This window comes from Larus michahellis, chromosome 1 (assembly GCF_964199755.1).
Source record: "Larus michahellis chromosome 1, bLarMic1.1, whole genome shotgun sequence".
Taxonomy (NCBI): domain Eukaryota; kingdom Metazoa; phylum Chordata; class Aves; order Charadriiformes; family Laridae; genus Larus; species Larus michahellis.
The window spans coordinates 175,762,982-175,790,658 of NC_133896.1; the positions used below are offsets into that span (position 1 = coordinate 175,762,982).

The window sequence follows — 27,677 nt, forward strand, 5'->3', positions numbered from 1 at the left end:
CTGCCCAGTGTAGCAGAAGATTTGAAAAAACTGAAAGAAGAAAGGTAAGTATAATGTTAATTTTTCTTTGTACAACTTTTCAGCTTCTGATAAGCAGTAGTCAAAGAATATCCTCTGTTTGCACCCAGAATGCTGTCTCCAACAGACACCTTTGAATCAATTATCCATTTACCCCCAAAAATGTTTTTCTGAACCAATTTAAATTTCTGACCTCCACAATATCCTGTGGTGGTGACTCCTACAATTAATACACATATTCAGGAGAAAAACAAGTATTCTTTTTCTCTTTTTCTCTTTTTCTCTTTTTCTCTTTTTCTCTTTTTCTCTTTTTCTCTTTTTCTCTCTCTTTCCCTCCCTCCCTCCCTCCCTTCCTTCCTCTTTTCTCTGTTTTTTCTCCTTTTTTCTCTTTAAATCATTACCTAAACATTTCATACAGTATGTTGACATTCTTACAGTGCAGCAAAGAGAAAATATTCCTTCCTTACTCACTTTCCCTGCATCACTCATTTCCAAGCTGAAGAAACTTTGTCTCTTCAGACATTCCACATGTGAAAGCTATTCCATCCCTGTGATCATCCTTTCTCACCTTTCTTTTCCTGGTTCTATTGTAGTTTCTTCACATGAGTGATATACTGCAAAACATGTTCATACCATGACTGAACAGTGGTTTCTGGTTTGCTCTTAGTTCATTTTCTAATCATTTCTACCATTCCAAAATATTAGTTTACTAATAAAGCAGACAGTGAAAGTGTCTTATTTGCTTCAGTCCCATCTCTTCAGATTTGATTGCTATAAATGCAGTCAGGATTTACTCTTCCTGGAAGTTATTCTGGACTTAATAGCATTTAGTAGTTGGAAAAATAGCATTGTCACTATTTGTTTTTTAAGGTCTCTCCTGTCTTTTTTCAAATATTCAGTTAGTTGCTAATAATAATAGAGAAATAAATGCATAAATAAAATTTTTCCTCCCATCCAGAAAGGCTGTCTGTGATCACCTGTACAATGCAATTGTTGTCTTGAGTTACGATGTGTAGATCTACATGCCAGCACAAGCATATGTGCACCTACTGCCATCAAGTATGGATTTTTGTTAACAACTTAACCATGTTTGGTATTTTCTTGTGCTTGCAGCAAATAGTGCAATTGCACGTAGCCATCTGCAACATCTCTTCCATGCTCTTCATACTGAAACTGATGTCCAAATTTTGTAGATATTGGGTTAAGTAAAATTCATATCAACCAATACCTTCTTTGAACATGGATATGGCAGTATCCATGAATCAAAAAGCTGTACTTAAAATGTCTTTTAGATGTGTTTTCACTGTCACATTTACACATGCAATGAACTCAAAATCACTCCTATACTCCTCAAACAGTTTTAAATTTTTTTTCCATTAGAATTTTAATAACATTTTGCCATTTTGAAAACATGCTACTGAAGAGACATTCATCCAGAAAGATCCAGATTTCTTTAAATCTTTGTCTTCTGGGATGTTACAGTCAGGGCCAGAAGAGATACAAAGCAGAATTCTGGAAAGATGTTCCAATCTCTGGCTTGAAAACAGGTAACTCCTAAAGACCTTTTGCAGGGTGGAAGACTACCACTTTACAGCATCTTAGGTAGACAAAAATTATTTTCCATATAGGCAATATGACTTACATTAATTCTGTAAACAGCTCTAAGAGATCTCCAACACCAAGGTACTTCTTCTCAAGAACTAGGAGACAGTTCTTTCTGTCTCCTCTACTAGGAGCAGTCCTTTACACTTTATTCAACATTCCAGGAACATGCTCATCTTCAACTCTGCCTTTTAATTTTGAGCAGGAAAAAACATGAATGCTTCTTTTTCACACAGGCAACTAAACTGTTCTGCAAACTGATCTGCTGTAAGCTCGGAGACTTCTGTACTATGGTGATGCTTGCCAGAAGTAATTTATAAGAAAATAAGGGAATTGTACCTGGTGGAGAACATCCTTCAAAGAGGAAGTGGAAGTACCAAATTTGGCTGCAGGCTATAAAAAGGTGCTAATAGAAAAGAAATCACCACACCCTTTTATGCCTTAGGCTGCAAGTTTGAGGAGATGCAGAACACGTGGTCATCCCTTACAGAAGTGCCTGCTGGCAATGGGTGTGCACTAAGTAATCCTGGAATGGCTATATTCCACAGTTTTGAGAAGACCAATAATGAATGAGGAAAAATAAACAACTTGACTGCAGCTTCCTCATTGTGATTATTTCAAGATAGAACCATCATTATTCAGTCCATTTATGGATTTACTCTGCATTAGTTATCGGAGATGTATATTCACACCTATAATCTGTTCTTTGTATTCTCTGTCATCTGTTGCATATTAAGAACCCTTTATGTTAGATATTTGTGTATATGAAAACACAAAGTCAGCTCACAACCTAAAATAATTCAGACATCCTCATAACTCCGCATAAAGCAAAAAGACATAGATAGAGTACAAAAAGACAATGCTGTTCAGCGACACTGTAGAAACTGGAATTGTCCTAAAACTTCAAAATTCGTAATCTTCTATGCATGAAAATCAAGCCTTAAAAATTGTTTTTAAGTCAATGAGCATGTGGATAAGAGTGCCATAGCTAATATGGCACTCTTGATTCGATTCTACTCGGTTCTACTTGAATTTCCAAAGAACTTCATAGAAATTTGCTTTAAGGACTCAAGTAAACTGATCTCCTATGTGGTAATAGAGAAGGTCCTTTCATGCATAAATAACTGGTTCAAAAGTAGGAAACAAAGGTTTGGAATAAGCAACAATTTTTCAGAGTGGAAGGAGGGATCTGTACAAGACCTGTGTTTTTCCATATGTTCACAAATTATCTGAAAAAGAAGGAAAGTGAGATGATGTTGCTTGCCAATGACACTAACTCATGGTAGTCAAAACAAATGCCAACTGGCAAGGCTTTCAGAAGACATTTGCTAACATGTCAGATTTCTAAAATGGCAGATGACATTCACTTTTCTTAGATACAAAATAATGCCTGCCAAGAAAACAATTGATCTCTGAACCAGCTATTATCACTCAGGAAAGAGGTCTTGGAGTTATATACATAATGTTATGAAAATGAAAGCTCAATTCTCAACAGCACTCAAAAGAGCAAATTGAATATTATAAAGTATGAGGGAAAGAATAGCAAATGAGGCCCATTGTTATACTCCTCTATGTATGCAAGTTATACTCCCATTTTAAATACCTACATGGAGATTTGGACCCCCAGATTAAAAAGACTAATATGGAAATAGAAAAGATACAGAGAAGAGGCAATAGGTAAATTGAAGTTATAGAACGGCTTCCCCATGATGAGTGAACAAATACAGAAGGATTCACCAGCCTGTAGAAGAATCGATGGAGTGGTGATATCACTCAGCCCTGTAGCCTACTCCGTTCCAGACTTCTACGGAGAAGGTAAATTTTAAGTAACAATTTTTTGTTGTTTCTTACAATGGGAGTAAGGATCATCAAAGAAAATTGCACAGTGCTAAGATCCAACCAAACAACTGCACTTTTTCCACAGTGTCCATTTAGGTGCTGGTACTCATAGCCTCAGCATGTTGTGGATACTAGATGTTAATGGGTGCTGAATTATGAAGATGTGACACAGAAAGAATCTGGAAACACAGACATGGTCATGTCTGAACTCAGCAGAGGTGGAAGCTGAAGAGGACATTCAAATTAAGCACCTGTATGAAAAGCATATGATTATGATATTTGTACTGATCATGGTATGAAGTGGCAGCAAGTATTTGCAAAGAACTAGGGGTTTAGCCATGTTGTGCTTAACTATTGGAGATACGTCTTTGATTTATAGTTTGAAAAGCAGGAAACTGGGGAGGAGTGGATATCATCTGTGCAGAGATACTTACATTCATGAGGACAAGAATATACACAGAAATTGATACAGAAAAAGAAGAGCGAGATGTCAAAAGAACCTTTTCTCAAATCGCATTTCCATCCATCTTATTGACAATTCATGAAAAAAATCATTCAAAGTCTTCTACTTAGGCGTTAATTAAATTAAAAAATTTTAAAACCCCACTGATTTCATTTGTGTTTTTATTTTTAAGACCTCCCACAGGTTTGAGAATCACAAAATAGGATAAATGCAGAAAAAAACCCTACCTGTCCAAGGTAGTATCAGACCTGTATCGTCCAAGTACAGCTTTCTGATCTTCCTTTTCATTTGTGCTACTGCTACAAAAAAGATTAGAAATGCCACTTTGCTCACTGTTTTGATTAAACAACTCATCACCAATAAAACAATATATAAATCTTGAATTAAGGTATCATACAGGATTTCAGACCATCCAGGTGTCACCAGATCCAACCCTGCATCCATTGCAATCATCGACTTAACAATTATTGGTATTGAGGTCAGATTTACAGTGGATACATATATAGACTAAAACTGAACAAAGAAAGCTCTTGCTATAAATGGGATAAGTAAAAGGATACTCAGTTTTCTTTAGCAATATAATTAGAAAGGTGTTCAGATACTCTACTGTACCTGTGTAGGCTATCTTGGGATTTGTATTGATTAAGCACAGCTCTTCCATAGTTTTCATCAGCACTTCAAAGCAAAACAAAGACAGTGGTTAGTTAAAATTTGAATATTAAAAATAGAAAATTGTTTCTTGGCAAAAGATTTCTGTCCTCCATCAGATTTCACAGCTGTCCACTACCACCGTAACCACACGAGGTACAGATCTCTGCATTAGATGACTCCAGGCATTTTGGAGTAAGAATTATCTCTTCCCACGTGCTGTTTGTGGACCAAATAATGAGGGCCTGGTCTAAAGGTGGAGTTTCTACTGTAATGAGGGCCTGGTCTAAAGGTGGAGTTTCTACTGTAATACAAGTCCTAGTTTGTATTACAGTAAATTTCAACTGATTCTCACTTAAGCTCCTTGAAAGAACTTGTTAAGATTTATAATCTTCATGCTTGTATAAAAAAGAGTCAGATCGCATTCTTGCAATCTAAATTTATGAAATGTGGGATTTTTCTTGTAGAGCAGAAGCCTGACATGTCATTAAATGCTCAGTACTCAAAAATCACAATGAAAAACATAGCCAGTGAAAGTTCAGCAGACTAGTACTTCCAAAAGGTAATCAATATCTCATCAAGATAAGCAAATAATAGGTATTTGATGAAATTTATGTAATTCTGGTTGATACCATTCATGAAAAAGTAGGCACTCCAAGAAAATGTACATATCACACTGAACTAAATGCAGAAGAAATGTATTTCATATCTTTCTTACCTTTCCTCTTCAGGCCTCTTCTTTATCCAGCTGTTATCTTGCAAAAGGGTCCGTCGTTTATTAATATCATGATTGGCTTGTTGTCTGCTTTTAATTGCAACAGAGGGGCTCTTATTATCTGCAAATGCAGAAAAACATGTCTTGAAAATGAAGATATGGGATAATTTTGGAAACTTAAAGTACAATTAGAAAGGCCGAAATATGTAAAAGTTTAACACAGATTGGATCCTCAGCTATCACTCCTGTTTAGTGCAGACCATTTACTTGAAAAGTTTGTGGCTTAATCCCTTCAATCTTGAAGGGACTGCAGAAGCCCACTTCACCAAACTAAATTCAGTTTCATCCTTATTATGAAACAGCTTGGTATATTTTTAATGTAAACAAATATCACAGATCTGATAAGGGAATTATGAAATATAAAAACAACAGTAATTGCAGGAAAGTCAAACTAATGAATCCTATTTCCTGGGGTGTTTTCTGTGGTTTTTGTATTTTTAGATGTGTGACAGGATGCAAATTTTGAATGAAAGCTAATCTTAAGGTGATCACATGTTCCTCCACCTACATCCAGCCCAACGTGTGTGGATTTTCAGGTTTCTCAAAAGGGTCAGGCTCCGTCTGAAACTTTTTCCTCAGTGAATGAATGAGCAGGGTCTCTTCTAACCAGCTACTTAGTTTTATTGACTTTTAATAAAAGCAATACCTTTAAGGTCTGTATCTTTATGTCAGATTTAACTCAAATTGGTGTATGGTTTCAAAGGTTATGGGGAGGGGCAGACAGACATGCACATCCACATGGTGTATGAACATGGAAGCCTTATTTAATTATGAAAACAACCTAAAATAACTTTGGCCAACAAAGCTTATATTTAGTATATTGAGGAACTAAACAACTAACTAACTAGTTCGCTTGATTTGTGATAATATATATTCCTTGCTGTATTAGAAAGCTCCTTTGGTTTCTCTTTGTGAGGGGGTTAGCCCAGAAGCAAGCAAAACTACTGCTCATTTTTTTTTCTTCCCACCTAAGTTTCCTATCATCAGCCTGTTTGAGGGGAAGGGGAATACTGTTGTGCCATTTTAACATTCCCTTTTAAAATGGAAGACTAGTAGTTAAGCCCAAACAGAAACTCCATTTTTTAATTGTGATATTTGCCCCAAACTTTACCAGACAAGTGAAGGTGAAAAATTAAATATGCAAAACCTTTGTCAATAGCATCCAATTAATTAACAAACTGACTGATGAAGAATACTGAGCTTCTCACTTTTCCCTTTAGAGACATTCATGATTTTCTTCATGAAGTCCTCACTCTCTGAGCATCCACGCAAAAGGAGTTCAACACCACCAGATTTCAGGAGACATCATTATCTGGTGTTCAGTAAGGACATTTGTTTGTGTATAGAAAGACAACACTTCACAGAAAATACATGCAGTCAGTATTATGTCATTTATCAGAGCTGTGTTTTGGCATTCTGCTGTGATTTATAAGAAAATGTAGCTCTTGCATTTAATGCAAGAACCTCAGCTGTAGTGATAACTTGAAAAATTACAAATAACTACATCAAATGGAAGACCAAATGATACTAAAGCACCAAAATATTTATTATAAGTGACAATGGCCAAGACTGATTTTTAAAATACATTTTTTTATGAAAGAAAAACACTGCACTACAAAGATAAAATTCAATCTAAAAATGTATATCTGACTGTAACCCCAACTGTGTCTGCTCTTATCTGTTGCAATTCACTGTAGATACAACCATACTGCCAAATAAAAGAAGGCCAGTGAAGGAATTAAAGGACTGGACTCATTGTTCACATTTTGCATTCTCTGGCTCTGTGTTGGACTTGCTCTCTCCAAGATTGGGCTGCTAGAGAAGTGACAACCATTTAAGAAGCATGGCTGTGATAGCACGGATTTGTGTTGCTGCCTTTTGGCCCTGATGACAAGGTTTGGCTTTCTTTTTTATGAGCAGCATAGATGCAGCCCTTTGAGACCATTAAGAAATGAACAGGAACATCAAAGATGAGATTTGTAAGAATGTGCTGACAATCATGGTAAATTAAGAACAAAAAGTCATCTATCCTCACTGCATGATTTCTGCATCAGCCTGTTCACTGCCAATTGAGACAGTTTTTCTCTTAAAAGTATTTATAAAAATCTGACTTTAACAACTTCAAAAAATGAAGACATCCCATCCTTGCCTGCATAGCTCCACTGTTTCATTAAAATATCTATTAAAATAAACATTTATTGCAAACAGAAAAGGGGAAGGACTTCCATCAGTTTAAACAACAGCAGTGTCTTATAGTCACTGTCAAGAATGGAGATAGTTGTAATTAGCCAACAAGACTATATTAAATGCATCTAAATATTTGCTGGTTTGAATATACTGATAATACCAGTGATGACTGGGATGTAATAGGGACTTGGATAAATATATATAGATAGAAAAAAAAACTTTGAAGCATCCAGTAATCAAGGATTTGAGTGAAGATCCAATAGCAAAAACTATACCTTCCCACTCTCATATATATTTAGATATTAATTTGGTACAATCGTTTGCACTGAAAAAAAGTTAATTTTTGAAAGTAGGAAAAATGTGCTTTCAAATATATCCATTCCAGGTATAAAGCTTCTCTACACCAAGGATAGCTGATGGCAACTAAAGGGATGGAAATGATTCCAGAATTCCTTTCATACGAATAGTTTTAGCCAAAGATCCTTTAAACTGTCTGCAATACATTTTAATCTGTGCTCTACTGTCATCTATAACCTTCTTTGACGCAAACATAACATAACTTAAACATTTCTATATAGTCAAGAAGTACTCAGTATATACCGAACTATGAAAATTAACCTTGCATATGCAATATTGTCTTTTTTTCCAACAGCAGTTTCGGAAAACTGTAATCACCTAGCCAAAAATCACTTGGATTTCACAGAAATCATGGTCTTCTTAATTGCTTAGTGCAAAAAAAGGTTTTGGGAAATCTCCTATAAAGGCAGTAGCCAAGGAATATATATTGTGTTTTCTTGTCAAGAATCATCACAAGTAATTTGCTAATGCATGAGGCCTTGGGTTTGATGAAGACTACTCATTTATGGTCTAATGAACTCTGTCTCGAGTTTCAATTAAAAATGAAATATAGATCTGATACAACAGTTCAGGTCACATGAGCACAGGCAGATGGAGCTTATCGCCTTCTTATTTTGGCAATAAAAAGTTTACGTCCTTAACACGGCAGAGCCAATCTGCTCCCCTCCATGGCTGCGCCCATTTTGGTGTACTTAGACCTGGTGCATCCCACCCAAACCAGGTCCTCATGAGCCTCAAAACCTTTCAGTCTTTAGAAGTATTTTGCAGGTTCGAGGGAAATGGAAGATTTCATTATGTTTCCAGTTTGCCTCTGGTCATTTCTCTGGATAGAAAGCAAACTCCAACCCTCCTCAAGTTTTGTCCCTCCAGGGGAACAAACATTCCCATCTGCGAGTGATTAAATCGCATTTCTCTACCCTCCCCAAACCCTAATGTTCCTCAGTTTCTTCTCATTTCCCCTGAGCGAGTCAAAGAGACAGTGCGGAGGACAATGGATGCCCTGTCTGCCCCTCCAGCCGCCATGCACCTGTGGGGTTTCCCCGGCAACCATAGGCCCCAGTGGAGGGAAGCGTCATTTTGCACCAGGCTGCCCGGCCCCGCTGCTCCACCACACTGCACTGTGTTTCGGCCTGAATCTTTGCCAGCAAAGGCTTATGCATAAAACCGCTATTGCGTCGGAAGCAAGTTCTGCTGTGAATCTAACAAACCATCCTGTCACCGCTGAAGAGCGGCGGCGTGGCCTGTGAGGGAGCTGCGCCATGGGCATGGCGGTGCTTGGAAAGGAGGGAGGCCTTGCCTCCACCTGTAAGTGCCCCGCGAGCAGAAAATGAAGGAGACACAGTATTACCGCTTTGACTAGGAGACTGTTTTCGTATGCTGAAAGCTGACATTGTGTTCAGTGGGGTGTCCTGCAGGAATCTAAAAGAAAACATGGAAAAAAAAGAAGAGAGAGTTTGGTGGTGAGGTTAGGAATCAGTTTTAGTTCGTTTGCCACATTCATCACCTCCTCACACAAATTTAGTCTGATAGGGTGGAATGACCTAGCACCAGCTTGCAGCCCTCTTTGAACTGAAGATCAGCCACGGCGGTGGCTTTTCCCTCCCTGGTGATGGCTGCGTGTGCTCCTGCCCTGTGCCTCCACCTGTCACATCTCCTCTCCCTCCTTTTCCTTGCTGGGAGCTCCTTCCCTGAGAACATGTTGGGCTGTGAGAGCCTTTGGAGGAGAAGACAGATTAACGAAGGATGGGGTGAGGCGATTAGCTTAATGGGAAGACGATATCAGCGGCGCCTCGAGCACACGTGGGCTGACCCGGCCCTGCAGCTTCGGTGGCCCGCAGCAAATGTCGGGGTCCGGGACAGAGGCGGTTCTTCTGCCCTGCAGCAGTTTTCCAGTCACTGGCAGCTTCCCTTATCTCAAATCAGGTTACAAAACCGAGCCTCCCAGACTGCTGATTTGAGAAAAAATAATTATTATTTAGGAGTCGCGCCGCTCAAAAGATTTCATGGTATGCTTTGAAACTGGATTTCAGCTTTCCTAGAGGAGGCATCAAGCAGAACATAATGACATTTTAATGACAAAAAATTAAGTAAAAAGATTAATGACAAAAAATTAAGTAAAAAAAAAAAAAAGGCAATTCTAACATTGACTTAAGACTGTGGACAAAACTGATCCTCTTAAGCAAAAGGATTCCTTTTTGAAAAGCAGCATTTTCCAAGAAAACAATGTTAAGCTGGAAAGCTCCCAACTGGTTCCAGGGGTCAGGCTGCTAAAATTTACAGAAGTACCAGAAAACAGTTTTTGTGACAGAAGCGGTTGTTAAAAATCAGAAACATTCCCAGTTGCCTGGGTGACACAGTTGTCCTGTTTTTTTGCAGACGTAGAGTGTAGTGCTCACTCACCTAAGATAAAGTGGATTGAGAGACTAGAGCCTGTGGCTGTTTCTGTATTGATGGGAAGTGAAGATGTTGAATTTTGGCAAAAATACTAAAAGTAAGGCTGACAACAAAGCATATAAAACTAGTGGATACCCCAATGAATTGCGCTTAGAGCAGATTTTTGTTCTGTATGTTTTACTGCCAGGCAATAGCTGAAATACCTTATGATTACCAAGAAAAGAAAGCAGGAAACCAAAGTCTGGATGCAAACAAATTCAGATCATTTTAGAAAGTAAAGAATAAATACAAAAATAATATCAGAGTCCAAAACTCAGCATATATCTTACCCAGTTGTGAAATTCCAGATGTTTACCAGAGTTTAAAATTCTGGCATGTGAATTGGAAGGCTCTGACCCACTCTTCTTTCTTTTAACCTTAGTTGTTGGTATCAGGCATGCTTTGGCACGGTGTGTGAAGAAAACATGTGACTGCTGGATCTGGTTCCCACCCAATAAAAGTATGCTCAGGGCTATGGTGAGCCTTATTTATTTTGCAATAGGTTATAAAATGTTTTTCAAAATTACTGACGTAAGGATTTAAGCAGATATGCACTGAATTTCCTAGAAGCTGTTCAGGTAGGTTATCAAGCAATCAATTTTAGATAATAACCAATCTTGCTATAAATTTTCCTGAACTGTCACAAGATGATAGAGAGGACTCTGATTTATTTACATTTTCAGCTTAGCAACAGCTACATGTCTGATACTGGTATTTATTTCAGTCAGCCCCAAGATAATAGGAAGCTTGACATTTCAGTATATTTCACAAGCAGTGAGTGCTGGCACTTCATCTGGAGAAAAAGTAGTAGTTTTGTATGAAAGGAACTTGGATTTATTTTCTAACAAAGTCTTTTAAAGCCATTTCCCAGGGGAAGTGAATCATAAAACTTTGAAAGTGGAGTCGTCTTTTGTGGAAATTAAACCAAATTTGCTCATTCTGAGTCTTAGAATATCTTGTTTAAAATACACATTTTCCAATTTAAATATTTATCTTTAAAAATAACAGGAAACTACTGTGTAGACTTCATGCTATTCTATAGCCTTGCTTTCCACGGATTCATGATGGGAACTGAAATTTCTCACAGAGCTGGCAAGAAAGTATCATACATCTTTGTTAAAAATAAACAAGAAAGCCTCAGATATTTGTTCTGAGATATAAATTATCTCCAAAGTAGAAAATCCATATATTTTGAGGCTTGTCTTTAAAATCTACGGAATAACTACAAATGCATTAATGACGCCGAGACCCTGGAAAGCACATTTGCAGCTCTCACTTGTATCCATGCATGACAAAGGAAATTCCAGCAAAGAACTAAAATCAGCCCAGAGCAAGAGTGTTTCATTCATCCTCCATCATTTAATTGAAACAGTGCTTTGTCACTTGTCCTATATTCATTTTTTAATGTTTTTAGGGCAAAACAATATTTCTGTTGCACATGTGTACAGCATCCAGAATAAACTACTACCTAGTCTCCAAGTTTGAATGTAGCACGCATAAATGAATATAAGAAACAAGCACACTCCCTTTTACACTCAGCACTGAAAAATGTACCAACTATTCTGAAATTTTAAACCCAGGCATTTTAGTCTTACAGAATACTGGCATATTGTCCTCAAGGCTTACTTCTTCAGAACTTTTAAGTTGTATATCAAAGATTAATATATTAAAATTTAAAATGCAAATTAAAGAAAATCCTACTTTAATCTCTATCACAGACAATCAAGAATCATCGTAGTAAGATTTAAATTTCAGGATCCTAGAAATTAAAAGAATCTTGTGTAAAGAGGCAGAATACAACTCATCAAAGCACTTTTTTCTGGTTTCACTGTTGTGAACTAAGTGTGTGTATGTGTGTATCCGGAAAGGAGAATGGACAGGAGACTGTGAAGATCACATTGATTTAAAAACTTCATCTGATAAAGATCTGGAACCGTCACATTGTTCACATAGGTCAATGAACTGTTTATCTTCAGCCCATGGTTCAGGGGAGAGAAAAAAACAAAAATTAACGTAGTAAATGGAATTGTGATAAAGAGAAGTTACAGGCTTCTGTAGTATAGTAGTAAATTATGTTCAGGCATTCTTAATAAGGTCTCAACCACTGAAGCAAAACAACTCAGCTGGAATGCAAAACAAAAACAAACAGGAATGCAGCTCCAGTGTAATTTGAAATTAAAAACAGCGTCAGGAAACTTTAAAAGAAAATTGAAACTGCCCCAGCCAGTCCAATGAGAAGTTCCGCAAAAGTTTTAAGACATGCCAATTCTGAATTCAGACCTTCCCCCATTTTTCGAGAAATCCAAATACAATCCCAAAGAAATCCAGAAAAAATTTCAGACATGACTTCAGCGCAAGTCAAATGCCCCTCCAAGCTTGCAGTAAGTTAATCAGAAAGCAGCACAGGTCTCCAATTCTATTTTTATCACAAATATTCACATTCCTACATCTCCTTTCCACATCCTATGGTGAATGATCAGCAGAAGATCTCAGGCCTGCCTTAAATTCTCAAAGCTAGACATTCTAGTTTTCAGCTGGCCTGAACACACCCATTCTTCTAATACATAGGCCTCTTGCCTTCCTTCTTCTGTTCTTGGCTGTAACTTTCTATGTAATTAGGTTTCACATATATGTATTGCTATATTTAAAAAAAATACATAACAATAATACAAATGTTTCCTGTAAGAATCATGTTTTCCACATCAGACTGAACTACTTACAACTAAAAACGTCTTTGTTCTTTAGCTTCTAGCTATGACAGTGATTAAGACCTTATTTATAAATATTCAGATTATATGTATTTTGCTTTTAATAAACAATATTTCTTTCCACAGCTTAGAGGTACTGCATATCATCACGCTGTATAATAAGTAATTCAACATAGTAGCTGCTGAAGGAGTGTCAAGGGAGGTACACCTTCTTTAAAAATCAAAACATTTGGATTTATACTAAAGTTTTTCATATAAAGCATTGGCAAATGTGAATGCCTCAACTATCAAACTTCCTACTATTATTAATAAACTGGGTGATACAAAAAGTTGCAGATGAACAACCAGTTTAAAACAAAAAAGTTTCAGAATTTTCCTGTTTTCGCACTTCTAGTGCTGCTTTGCTAAAGCAAAATTGTAGAGAAGCCACTGAATTTGGCACGTCCACATAAAAAAGCCAGCTGGAACAAGTAGGTTTCTTACACATGGCTCTACACAGCCACAGCTCACTGACTACTGTTTGTTACGCGTTCTTAAAGTTCCAGCTTTTCAAAATCGTCTAATATCTGCTATTTGAAAAAGAAAATAAACAGACACTTTGGTCTTTCCTTATGCCAAATATGAAACTTCGCACCAAAATTTCATCTTCTTGAAAGACTATTCTGCTCTGAAGTAAGCTGAACATTCAAAGTCTTGTGAGTAATCGGAGCTCAACATTTTAGAATTGTTCCAATAGAAATCTAATAAAAGGTTAGGAAATTAATTTTCCACATCCTTTGCGTTTTAATCCATTTGCTGTTTTCACTGCAGTCCAGGAGAAATTTTGCACCGAATAAGTACTGGTGATTGACTAAAATGAAGGCTTACTTCAGCTTTACTTTTTGTTTCTTTTTTTTTTTCTATTAGAGCTGTTAATGTTAATTCTATACTTCATGCATTATCTTTCATTTATATGAGAAGAATGTGGAGAATATAATATTTTAAACAAAAGCACATTTGATCCTACTTAATCACAGTTTCAAAGCACGCTACAGTAATTCCTTCCTTTTAGTTAACAACTTTCATGTCAGGTCAGCAAACTTTATTGTTTTCTCCATCATTTCTCTTGAATATAGTAAGACCTAAATGTGTGAGCAAGCAACTGATTTAAATCATTCCGACTTCATACAGGATAAAGATCTCCAAGCCTCAGAAATAAGGCACTGGAGACATCATTACAGTTGTTCTTCTAGATAGACATCCATTAGTGTGTGAGGTGAAATCTTGCTGGTTCAGAAGTCAACACCAATTTTGCTTTGTTCTCTACATCCATGATTTCTCCCCTCAAATATCAGAAGCACTATGACTGTGCTGTCAGACCTGGCTACCTATTCTTCAACTCAAATAAGGATTTCTATTTCTAAACATTGCTTCTCTTCTTCATCGCAGATAAAGGCTGGTTTTCAAATCACCATCACAGCTAGAGCCACCCAAAGCTGCACATTTCCAAACATATCATCTCCTAAATAGCCTCAAAGGCCCACTCTGCCAGGTGCAGATCTGTATGTATAACTGGTGCTGCGCTTTCTTCCCTGCAAAATTGTCACAGTATCCACTGCCATAGGTCAAGACTGTAGGTACATGTAAAAACTACATGTAAAAATAACTACATTTGTTTTACAGCCATTGAAGAACAACAAAAACATGTTCCTAGAATGGATTTTTTTTCCAAGAGTTACATATCAGAGCAACAGCCGTATAATACATTTGTAAACTTCTGGAAATAATAGACTGTGTTTAAATAAGTATTTTACTATACAGTTCAGGCCACAGAATTGATAATAACCCTCACAGAGAATAGGAAAAACACACGTATGTGTGTAAAAGAGAAAACAGGCAAGGTTAGAACAGGCAAGGTAGGACTAGAGAACACGTGAATGTACGACAGAAATCATTCATCTATTTGTAGCAGAAAGAGGTCTCAGAACTGGTTTTTCAGGACGTGGGCGGAGGAGATTCTGTTTTGAAAGAAATTAAGCTTTGGAATTGTCACTAATGTAAAATCAGCTGCTAAGTCAGAACCCAAATTTGTATGTGTTTTCAAATTAGAAATGTAAGATCAGTTTTAAATGGCTTTTTTTTAATACAGTGTAGAAGGGGGGTGATAATTTTAATTTTTTTAATCCAACTCTTTCCTTTCACTTTGCTATATTTTTAACGAAGAACCTTCCTGTTTATACAGGGTGCAGTTCATGGTACAGATAAATCATTGTATCAAAACAGAATGAGTATTTTTTGCTATACCTTTTGCAAAGGGGGAAATGAAAGCAAACTGTTGCTTTTTTTTTTCCCCCAAAAATCATATACTTGAAGCAAATTGAAGTAAATGAGATTTTAGTACTCTGTAATTTTAGATAAAAAAATCCAAAGAAATAATAAAGAAATAATAAGATGAACCAAAGTGCAGAAATGACATTAAAACAACCATTAATGAAAAGTGAGTTTGTCATCAGAGAAACATCACTAGAATAAAATACAATTAGCAATATAATGTAAATATTGAAGTAATTAAGAGAAGATTTCAGAGAAGTCCAGGGAATCTGAACACCTAAAATAAGACGCTTTAAGAGCTGTGTTTTCACAGTCAAGTTCTCCACACATCTTGAAAAGCAGTGGGATTCCACTTTGAAGTGGAATCCTTAGTTGGACGCTAAGAAACCACAGAACATCTGAAAATGTAGGACTTTCAATACATGGTATATAGAAACAGAAAAGTAAACACCCTCACCTAGGTACGGTAGAAGTTAGTGTCCTGGTGTGGCTCAGTGTGGTAAGTCAACCTGGAGATACCTGGAAGTGAGGTACAATCAAAGCAGACAGAGAGCTGAACTGTCGTTCCCCATCCAGCTGTCTGAAAACTCAAGAGATTTCTCCTTCAGAGGCTGAGTCACTTAAGGAGGAGGTAGGAGGTGTGGAAAAGGGTGGCACCTTGTAGAAATTCCAGATCAATTAAAAGTACCAGTGAGTTGTTAGCCTTCTGTGCTTGCTGTACTTTTCGAGTGCAGAAGGGTTGGGTTTCACCAAATGAAATGCTTTCACAGACCTTGAAACAGAAAACCAAGCAATTACTCTTTGGAAAAATATACCACGCTCATTTGGATTTTCCACAGAATATACGTCACCGAGTTATAGGGCTGCCTCTCGGCTAGAGGGTTTCAGGTATTTGCACAGGTGAACATGAAGAAACACCATATTTCATAAAAGGAGAATTCGGCAGAAGTGTTACATGGGGAGCACGCACTGGAATCTGATAGGCATTAAGTGTCTGCGCTGTTTGAATATGTGGGCAGAGGTGAAAGACCTGTGGGGGAAAACCCTCCCACATGAGATCTTGTTGCAAGTCCCTCTTATCTCTGCACATTTGCATTCTCCTTCAGTACAGGCAGTAATAAACAGAAAGGAGAGAAGAGGCTGCCTTCACTACTTTTTTTTTTTCCTTTACAGTGGCTACAATACCTTTCTCTGTAGACTAAGAACTGCCTTACTATTAATAAATACGGTGGCAAGGAACATAAACTTCCTTATAGGAAAGCCGTATACAACCCTATGGTTGCGTTTAAGATACCGAGTCTGTTTTTAAAGTATCTTATACAACCCCACACTTATTTTATATTTGGGGAGCTTTTGTAATGAAATATATAAGATGTGGGTATACAAGATTCTGAGTAACCTTTAGTCTTATTGTCTTTTGTGAAAATTAAGAATTTCTTTCAACACAAAAGAAGCAAACTCTGACACAAAGTAACTTACTAAATGCCTCCTTAGCCATATATCTAGTCCTTATTTTTGCTGATGGTTACCTCTTCATAGGCTTGGTACTTCGTAGCATGAAGTTATTGTCTAAACGTTGGTTATATCTGATGAAATACAGCTGATGAAGCAGCGCAGCAGGCAAGAAAATGCCAAGTATAAACTACTAACTACCACAACTTTCAGAATTAATGAATACAAACAAGCAAACCTCTCTGAACTTAGTACGTCTCATCTTCCGGGTTTCTGCAAATGAAGAATACTCAGAGCAGTCCTGGCATGTTCGGGTACACCGTACTATATGTTTATCTTTTTACGATTGAGAAGAAAACTTTGTGAATGCATCTCTTTACAGACATATTATGATTTTATGATTTGCAATTTTAGCACACACACCTCCGAAATGAAACAGATGTCTTTCCCCATAAGCAACTCAGAATGTGAGTTAGCTTAAAAAAATCTACATACGCTTTGAATTGAAATGGACATATAGCTTTGATTTATAATAACAGCACCTGAGACTAGGAATATCTTTTTGCTTTGAAGCCTTTTTCTTTCACAGTCCAGGTGCCAGATGGTATTAATTGGTTATCATTTTACATTCAACCAGAAGAGTTCTGCTTGCATGTCAGAGATAAGCTTAACCTGTCTCACAGTGCTGCCTTCTTTAGCCCAAATATTTGGGAAACACAAATAGAGATACAACCACTAAAGTCTGGAGAAATTAAATTTATATTTTTCTGTATTTATAACCTTTGGACACAGAGAAGAAACTATGGGGCACAGCAAGGTGGTTCTGCTACCCAGAGGCTTATTTTAAGACAGTCCTTGCTAAATCTTTGGTATCTGACACAGAGAACAGACACTTTACAGGAAAATGCAAAAATATAAGAAATTCCAACAATGGTACTGACCTCATCTTAAGAATAAAACAGGCCAGCTATCTTTTATTGACTGATCTGCACCAACCAACAGATTCAATGGATGGTGAATTTTTAATGTTAGCTATGCTGATTACTTAGTATTTCAAAGCTGGAAAAAATAAAACAAAACTTTTTTTTTTCAGATTAAAGGAAATCCATCTTAATTCTAAGCATTCTGTCTGATTTTCTCTATGGTAATCCCATAGAAGTTTTGTATCTGGTGAATAAAGACAATATGATGCAGTGCCGTGTATCAGGAATTGAACATTTTCAGCATGAGCCTACAGTGAATATTTTCCATGAACAAGCTTCCCATACTCTGAAGAAATGCAGCTTTCAGAAATTCAGAGGAACTCAAACTTTGCCTCTGTATCTCAGTATAACAAATAAGGCATTTCACAAATCCAGCCAGCCCCAGATTGTGTGAACTGTTCTGCTGTCAGGTTTAGAGAAAAAGTTCTGTTTTCATTCTCTAGTTTAAGGTCCTTATTTAATCAAGGAGGGACAGAAATATAGGTACAGGGAAATTTAATTGCTTAGACTGTATCAGAATTTGAATGATGTCTCACTTATTCCCTTTCTTGCTCGCAAGAAAATCCCCCAGTTGTAGCACAAACAGATATCATTCTGGACACAGATTTTCCAGTAGTGTCAGAAAAGAGCAATGCAAAAAATACAGGTGTGTATATGCCACTGTATTGTCCACCAATGACTTTTAATCAAAGAGTGGAATTTACCTAATCTACTAGTTCACCGCATCGGGCCAAGCTTTACTATTGGTTTATCAGAGTCAGGGGAAATTTTTTTTAGTACAAACAGTAAAGTGCTTTGGTGATGTCAGTAACTAATTTCGTATCTACCTATCACCGTAATGTCTATGTAACCTGCTTGTTGGGAGTTAGGCAAATACTCCACTTTTGCTTGCCATTCTCACAAGAAAAAAAAGAAGAAACTCTGAAAAATAGATACAAACATAAATGGCCCCATCCTCAGCTGATAAAATGGGATATAAGTCCCCCCAAACCATTCTGATAGCTCACTTTACATTAGCAGAGTGTGTGGCCTGACATGATTTATGAGAAAAAAACAAGAAATGTCTTAGAATTCCTCCCTACATTAGCTCCTATTTTTAATTTATTAAAAACAAGCAATAGGAGGACTTTGCTGATTAGTAATCAGAGGTCACTATCTCTTGCTACTTAGACCGCTAGCATATTTTGGAGGCCATTTCTGCAAGCTCATTTTAACTACCTCATCAGCAGTGGAGGCTTAGGCTTATTTGTCATCCAAAGAATTCTTAAAATGCCTCCTAAGAAACTGACAAGTAGGGGATGTTGGCTTTTAAAATAGAGTAGCACTGGCAGAGAAGTGAACATAACTAGTTCAGAAATGCCATCATTTATATTCGAATGGCTTATTCAGTGTTATTAAAGTCAAATGTGTGTCGCACCCTACAGTGGCAATACATTATCATACTTCCCAATTCCCAGCTTTCTCTGAACAACGTGTTTGTGTTCTGTGTACTTAGCTTTAGTTTATACTTTTCTGCAAAGCCTGTGTCCCTTGATTGCTAGTAAGATGCATTTCCTCTACATCATTTTCTAGTCAGTTTTTGTTGAGTTTTCATTTTTAAGTACAAACATACTGTAAAATATTATTCTACCTCCACGTCCTTATTAAGGTGTATAAGATGGCCATCATATGAAAATGACATAATATAGCCTAGCCCTATTGAGCTTTTATGTAGCTTCTCAACAGAGAGACAGGCATGAGCAATGACTCAGCAGGCAACTTTTTGGACAAATACCATTTTGTGACTCCTCCCAAAAAAGGAGGAATACATTACTGAGCACAATTTTTCCATACATACAGTCCTCCAAAAGAAAACTCCTTTGATACTTCAGACTTTCCAAGTAGGATTGGTAAACTCTTGTGTTCTGGGTTATAAGATGCTATTATTATAAATGATAGGTCCAAAAGACAAAGACGTTCTAGCAAATGCTGTTCAAATGTTATAGTTTCAACATACAGATCAAATAGCTAAATTTATCCTATTAGGTTAAACATACCAAAGCCCGGTCTCTGGCCTGAGGACAAGTGGCACAGATTGGTTTGTATGAATAATGCTAAACTTGCTTTCCAAAAAGAACTGTGTGGCCTTGTCCACACTCCTATTGGAAACAGTCCAGGGCTTGCCCTAGAGAGATCCATGCTCAAATTTTTTTTCGTAGATAACTAATTGGCAGGAAGAAAACTGTGTCAAGGAGTGTGCGTGATAATGGCATGGACAAACAGAGGATATTGCTCAAGCCCGGGTCCTACCCCTCCTTACCTAACTAGTATGGTCCTACTCATTGGACCTGATTCTTCTGAAGTGAATTGTGTTCAACATAACTTGTGTCAAAAGATGACTGAAACTAAACACTCTAAAACACGCAAATAGATGTCGCCAGTGGATGACAGCCAGCTGCCAGGCAACATTTAGACACAGCTAGTATTTACTAACTTTACTAACATTTATTTGGGAGGTGGGTTGCACATCTGTGCCACCCGCACATTTTTCTTGCTTAAGGTTGGCCTAAGATCACCTATATGTGTAGGCAGCAGTCCTAACAGGTTAAGTCAAAAGGGGAAGGGTCATTTAGGGAAAAAAGAACGCAGTGCAGCAAATACAATACTACTTAACATAGAAAAGGAAGCGGCAGTCATGCATAGGGTGACACCTTTTCTTGAAGGTGACTAACATAAGGACTGCTCCTCCCTTAATTCTCAGTCCAGTCCTACATAAAATAAAGGGATGCGTGGGACTTGTGCTGCCTCTATGTACAGAAGTACTTTTCACCCCTGGTCAAAATAATTAACCGAGGGAACATATTGCCTATGGGTACGCCCTTACCAAGAGGTATGTATGACTCAGAATCAAGCTAGAAACAGTTGTGTGAATCCCAGTAGCATTCATGACTGCAAAAGATAGGAGAGGTAGAAATAAGGAGTATGATTTATTTTTTTTTTTCCACGGGCAGGCTATTCTATCATTAGAATCCCATGGGATTTGTGTAACTTTCCCCTGAAGATTCTGGTCCTCCTGCTCCTAGACAGACATCTCAAAGTAAAATAAACTACCGATCTGATGTGAGATGGAAACCCCCTTTCTCCATGGGCATCCTAGCTCATACTAAGATGTGGGTTTTAAAGGTAGATAAGAAGTGTCCTGGTCAGCCTTGCAAAGGCAGTGCCAGGCACCTGGGGTCCTTTTTAACAACTTTGTTCCTCCCTTGGTACTCAGAAAGTCAGAATTCCTCTGCCTAATCCACATGCAAGGCTCATCTCCAAGCATGCCTAACCCTGTGAAAGGACAGGACAAGAAAGCAACAGCCTACCAATTGGAAAAATCACTTAGCCTATGGCTAAACCCAAGTTCAAATCATGCCTCCTTTTGACAGAAGCCCGTTTTTACCAGCAGACTACCTTAGGCACTGCATCGTAAGATATTTTTCATGGGAGGGAACACAATTACTGCAGTTTTTCTACCTCCACGTTTAAATATTCACTGGAGAGAGAATAATACTACAGCCCCTTTACTATGACATACAGAAATTGGTCCCACCACTGTCTAAACGAATAATTATGTGTTATATATGGAATTCTCCTTTTTTTAATATATATTTTACTTTTCAGAATTTTATCACTTGGGTGATGAAAATAGGTAGAGAGAGAAGTAATTTTGTAATATCATGTAGCAACAGCTGTTGTGCAGAAGCAGAACAACTTAAAGTCACTTTCACTAAATTATGTTACCATTAAAGTGAGTACAACATTTCAGTAAGTCTGATGTGAAACACCAGAATACACTAGGGGTAATGTTGTGTTTCATGGATAAACTTTTGCCAACCCAGCTTACATTTCCTATTGCCATTGCAGGTTGCTGTTTCTGGGGAAGACCTTTCAGCTGGTTAGTGTAAGGTATGCAGTCTGGTTGCTTAACCACACCTTCCTGAGTACCAGAAGGAGCACTGTCAGAGCTTTTTCATATGCGTTTTTTAAACGCTAAGAAAACCTTAGTGACAATGCAGATGTATTTGGCAGCCCGTTGTTCTCCCATAAGGTGTGGCAAAGTTCATAAACTAAAGAAGGAAGAAAAAATTGCTATAAATAGTATGCAAAATATCTAAACCCTTTCACCGCTTCCAGTTGCCACAGAAAACGGCTGAGCAGTCTTATGTTTTCCTTTCTAAAATTGCTTGGCAGAGCAAGATGCTAATCATAGCAGGTGCCACCACATTTCATGGAGATGCACAATCTTCAATGTTAGTGGGCCTGGTTTTCACACAATTTGAATACCTCTCTACTCTGAAAACGCGTGAAATATCTCGCAAAAGTCCCTGAAAGTCTGGTCCATAGCACGCTCAACTTGTGTATCTTGATCTTGCACCACTGCCATTACTACCTTAGCTAAAGACCACAAAGAGTTACTGATAAAATCAGTTATCTAAGGAAAATCTGGTAAGTCAAATGACACCTGTGTGGTACCAGCTGAATGGCTGTAACCAGTTTTGTAGCTTGTGTTATTGATAAATAACATATTTGTTAATGTGTTACCATTACCTGAATTAACAAAGAATATTCATATGGGTGACTAATGAAATGAAAATCAGATTCTGATCAATAATAGTGGGAGTGTGAGAATTATGAGTAGATGTGCATTTTTTCATTAAAGAACTAGAAAGACTTTATAATATCCCCATCACCTAAAAATCCCAGAGAGCTCTGGGAAAGAACCAACAGTGCTGAACTTAGGGAAAGCCATCTTGTTAAAACATGTTGGAGGAGGAGAAGTTAAAGGGAGGAAAGTTTGCTCCTGCTCCATATCTGAAATTTTCTTATAGCAATTAATTGGTCAAGGGCAGCGTAAATACACAGGAGACAACCCCCACCCCACCCCCGGCAGTTCTTTTTCTGATGCAGATAAAGAGATGTATCTGTCCCATAAAATGATATCCATGTGAGGAACTTCAAATTACACTTATCTGATAGACTGGATTTCTCTCCTTGTCCTGGTATTGTGGTGGGATTATCTGCTAGGGCTAAACAGCCTTTTCCCTTGTAATGATGATTCTTTCTTTTACTATTTGGATCAAATTAGTTGATTGACAACTTGCTAGTAATTTGAAAACCTATGTGGAAATTTTATATCAATCAAAAAAACCCAGTGAACCAATATCCCACCTGTTTAATGAAATCTTCATTTGATGGGTGAGTTCCACACTGGTGTTATCGGCACACGTAACTGCTATGCATGCCAGCCAAATGTAACAGATTGTGATCCTGTTCTCTATCCACATCAAAGCTGAATATAACCATGGAAGAAAGGAAGGTTTCTCCCCATTCCTGGAAGACACTGGCTGTGGTACAGTTAGCACAGAATGGCTTCCTGTAGAAAAGTTCTTAGAAAATGCATTCCAAAATAACAAATTCACTAACTGCAGAAATAAGACAAAGGCCAAAAAATGGGAATCAGAAAGGATGGAGTTGAACTTAAAAAGTTTCAGAGAAGGACAAAAAATGATGATCAAAGATACAAAATTACTTCTCCACACAAGGAACAAATGCATCAGCTGAGACCCTTTCAGTGTGGTGAAGGGATATATGAAAGGAGGTATTAGCGGTCTAAAAAAGAGTATGAGAAAGGTGTATTTCAATTGTCCCCCAGTACAAGAGCTATTTGGCATCAAAATTATGCTGGTAGGAAGGAAAAAAAAAAAAAGAGGAAGGGAGGGAGGGAGGGAGGGAGGGAGGGAGGAAGGAAGGAAGGAAGGAAGGAAGGAAGGAAGGAAGGAAGGAAGGAAGGAAGGAAGGAAGGAAGGAAGGAAGGAAGGAAGGAAGGAAGGAAGGAAGGAAGGAAGGAAGGAAGGGTGGGTATTTCTTCCTACAATATGCATGTAAGCTGTCCTTGCTGCAGGAAGCTGTGTTTCCAGTAGTTTATGAAATGCAACAATTTATTTATATACATGTATATCTGTACTTGTATGTGTGTATGTATATCAATACTTATATATGTATGTATGTGTACAGTTCAATGAGAAACAGTTCAATGAGAAACAAGACAAGCTTGTGGAAGAGAAATCCACTGATGGTTACTAAGTAAGCAGAAACTACATTTGGATAAGAAAGATCCTAACATGCAAATTGGTAGACACTGTAAGGGCACTTAGGGAAAGCAAGTGATATGCTTTCCTTGTTCTTCCACTCTTCCCTGAGCAAAACTGCTTCTGGCTACTGTTGGAGACAGAATATTGGACTAAATAGACCTTTGAGCTGCCCAATGACTGTCACTCCTATGTTATGCCCCTATGGTCAAAATTTATGTAAGGCACATAACTAGAACTGCATTAAAATTGTTTTCTAATTCTTTCATGTTGATGTAAACAATTAGCAACACAATTAAGGTGATACAAATTTTTGTAGAATGTTGATGTTTTAGGTATTAAAATAAGCCAGTCTACTCAGTAAAGGGGCTGTCACTCAGCCTCTCAGCTGAGAGTCATTCAGCATTGTTATTTTAGTTTCTTCAGTCTGAATTTCTTCTCTAGTTAGATGACAAATGTGGAGAGTATGTGTATGTGTAAATATGGAGAGCACTGTATTTTGTTAGCACATTTTTAAGACCCTTTCCTTACTCATAAATACCTTTGCAGTCAAATAAAATTGCTCATCTGTTCAAAGAACAGATAAAATAGCATGACAGATTTATGATATGTGTTGAAATGTAGGTCATCTGCAGGAGTAAAATAGAAAATGGTTTCACAGAGGTGGCATCTTCCCTACACGTTCCCCTCCTAGCTTCTCTGGAGAAGAATTCAGCTGTCTCATTGTCCTCCCTTGTCCACAGAAGCAGAACAATTAATAGCTTTTCCAAGTGTATTCCAAGGAATAAATTTCAGGTGCAGATTTCAATCATGAGCAGAACTATGGGAAAGAAAGGAGAATACATTTCCAAAATTGACATATCTGCAAGTAGGTCTTCATGGGCTGAGAAGCTGAAGAAACAACTGAGCTCTCTTCTTGCCTTTACAAAATACTTGTCCTTTGATATGAACTGGCCAATAGACTGTTACAATGGTGAGGTAGTACATTTTAAATATCAGCTTCTCCTTCCCTTTTATTCTGAGTAAATTATATTCTTCTGAATAATTGTTTTCAAAATTGTGAGTACTTTGGAAATAATGTTGGCATGTTTTACATGAGTTTTAATGTTCAGTACACGAGGAATTGAGCTGAAGTTGGGTTTTTTTCGTTTGTTTTTGTTGCTGCTGTTTTTAAGTGCAATGAAAACAAGGCTGGGCTTTAAAACAGGAAGATTTCCAAATAATTTGGGTGATATTACAAAGGAAAGAGTCAGAACAGAATTATTGTAATTATCTATATGTAATCATGGAGTCCCATATCACTTCCTGAAGTTCCAGATCCTGCCATGGTGCTATAGGAGCATGCCATGAAGAACCCAGCAATTTCGAATGTGGGCTGCTCTGGGTCCTCGTGCGGGCTATTAGCCTGAGAAAACTAAGTGCCAATTAACGTCTAAGTAAATAATCTGAATTCTGCTCAATGAAAGGAGAAGCCAAACTGGTGACAGCTATTTTCAAACACTTCTTTCCTCAGAGCTGGGCGAGACTTTCCATCCCAGGCCCTATTTAACGAAAAAGCTAGGCTACATCAAAAGCTAGGCTCCTACCTCTGCATTTGTCACTCAAGGCACCCCTAATGTAATTCATCTCACTCTAATGTAGATGACTAAAGTAGGTCAGAGCATTGGGCTCTGGAAGTTACTATTTCTCTCCACTGTCTTGAAAGGGAGCCTAAGATGACAAGTCAGATGTAGGCATCTACGCTGTAAACACCTGGACATGTCAGACAAATGCCATGTAATGGCAGGATTTAAAATAATTTTTTTCCTCTTGCAGAAAGCAATGACTTCTTTCCAAATTAAAAGGAAGAGGAAACAAGCATGCAGATTTTTTTTCTCTGTGTCTGGCCAAACTTCAAGTCACAAAGCTCATTCTGCAGCCTCAGCAGTACCACATCTATACTACATCAAAATTTGTCTCATTCTCAAGTGAACTACGTGTCCTGAGATGCATTGTAGAAAGCAGCTTCCCTACTGCACTGCGGCCACTTACACAAAAAGTGTGACAAGGAAATTATAATCTGACCATGTGGGGAGTCTGGCCCACAGAGAAACTGCAAGACGAGAGGAGCGAGAGAAACCAAAAGAACATTGTGCTTTCCTGGCAGTTCTGTCCCTTTCATTCATGGGTACAAAGGAAATATTCCTTCTATTTTTAGAAGGAACTTGTCAGATCTTTCTGGATCTTCACCCTCTAGCTACAACAAAAGTAAGACATGAATTTTTGGGTTTAGCTGCCTTACTTTCAGTTTACTGTATTCGCTCTGTTCAGATTCTCGAGCTACAGACAAACCAGTTATAAATGGGGTTTGACATCTTCTATGGACCTGTGAGCAGAACCTCCATAGCATTGTGCCTAAATCTCAATCTTTGAATTCTTTGTCTTTTCTTAATTTTCATTTTACCATATGCGGTTCTGCTCCAGAATATTTTAAACTCTTAAACTCATAGTCCTAGACTCTTTTTAGGTGGAAGCAGAAAGCTCCAAGTTAGCGAGTTATGTTGCAGCTTAATTATATGGCCAGGTTGGGTGTGTGAAAATAGCCAGCGCACACTGGAGAATAAATTGCTGGGTTTGGTTTTTCTTGATTTACAAGTTGCTATAAGAGGTGCATGTTCCCAGGGAGTGGTGAAAAGTAGGGGTGTGTTAAACAGGTTTAAGAACATTTTAAAGAGACACCGTCAGGTTTGAGACGTGGTAGATTTGGTGTACTTCCTCCTTCCTTCCAAATAACATTTTCTGTTTCTGTGGTTACAAACAGCTAAGCTGCAGCCTGCCTCTCTGTTTAAGTGATACCACAAAATCCAGTGTAGCAGTTATGTGTCACACTGGTCGTGCTCTCTGTCTTTTTTTTTTTTTTTTTGCCATCAGTCAGGAAATGAAACTGCCAGAACTGCTGTTCTGCACTCCTCAGAGATCAGAATTCACATGCCATCAAGTCCAGCCAGTAAAATCTTGTGGTTTTCTGTAAAAATAGCTGTGGTGAGGACAAGCAACGCTTGGATCAAACTACTTCTCCACTCAGAGCAGTGCAGAGTTATCTGCTAGTGTTGCTGGGGCCGCCGCTTTAAGGTCTGAAATATCCCAATCCAAATTCTGGGCTGCAACTTCCCAGGAACCTTGGCAAAAGCCACATGATTTTGAACATGAATTTTTTTGTTTCTCAGAGATTTTGCATGGATACCAGACAGATACTTGAAAACTTTTATAGACATAGCATTGGCTTTGAGCCTTGGAGATCTACTGGGTATTTTCTCCTTCTGGGTATACTGCTGGAACTAAGGGTAATTCCAATTGAAAGTGAGAGCAATCTTTCTTAAATGGATTTCACAAGAGATGACTGGAATATCAATTTCAATCGCTTGCTTAGTATAGGAGGACAGAATTAGCTGAGCATGATGTACATACAAACTTCAGCCTGCCATTATTGCAAATAACGCTGAAGTCTTTGTTTGGAAGGATTAAACCTCACTCTCTAGGGAATATTTTTAAATCACGTTTTTTTCCCCCAGCTGGTAAATATGTTAAAATTTGGATCTCTACTGTGGCATTATAGATATATAAGATAGCACTACCTACAGTGCTATCTGACATCCTGTATAATATAAATATTCAGCACCAAAAGGTCCAATATTTATTTATTCAGAAAACATATATTTTAAATCCCCCCCTTCCAAAGGCAATAAGAGAGCTCCATGAAACACACAAAAATCATTGTTAGCCAGACCAAAACTTAGTTCATGAAAAGAA

At 37.7% G+C, this 27,677-nt stretch overlaps 1 protein-coding gene across 4 annotated transcripts in view; it reads right to left on the minus strand.

The window, feature by feature from the left end:
• SCEL (sciellin) overlaps positions 1-27,677 on the minus strand; it is an 88,517-nt gene that overhangs the window by 35,495 nt on the left and 25,345 nt on the right. For 2 of the 4 annotated variants that reach the window (XM_074563454.1, XM_074563436.1), the window contains exons 2-6: positions 15,798-16,112; positions 9,238-9,308; positions 5,289-5,406; positions 4,535-4,597; positions 4,150-4,221 (exon numbers count right to left, since the gene is read on the minus strand). In XM_074563454.1, coding sequence (XP_074419555.1) covers positions 4,150-4,221; positions 4,535-4,597; positions 5,289-5,406; positions 9,238-9,280 — 296 coding nt within the window. In that variant the 5' untranslated portion in view covers positions 9,281-9,308; positions 15,798-16,112. Of the gene's footprint in view, positions 1-4,149; positions 4,222-4,534; positions 4,598-5,288; positions 5,407-9,237; positions 9,309-10,612; positions 10,667-15,797; positions 16,113-27,677 lie in introns of those variants that run through there. The other 2 variants (XM_074563462.1, XM_074563443.1) reach the window with 2 other exon arrangements.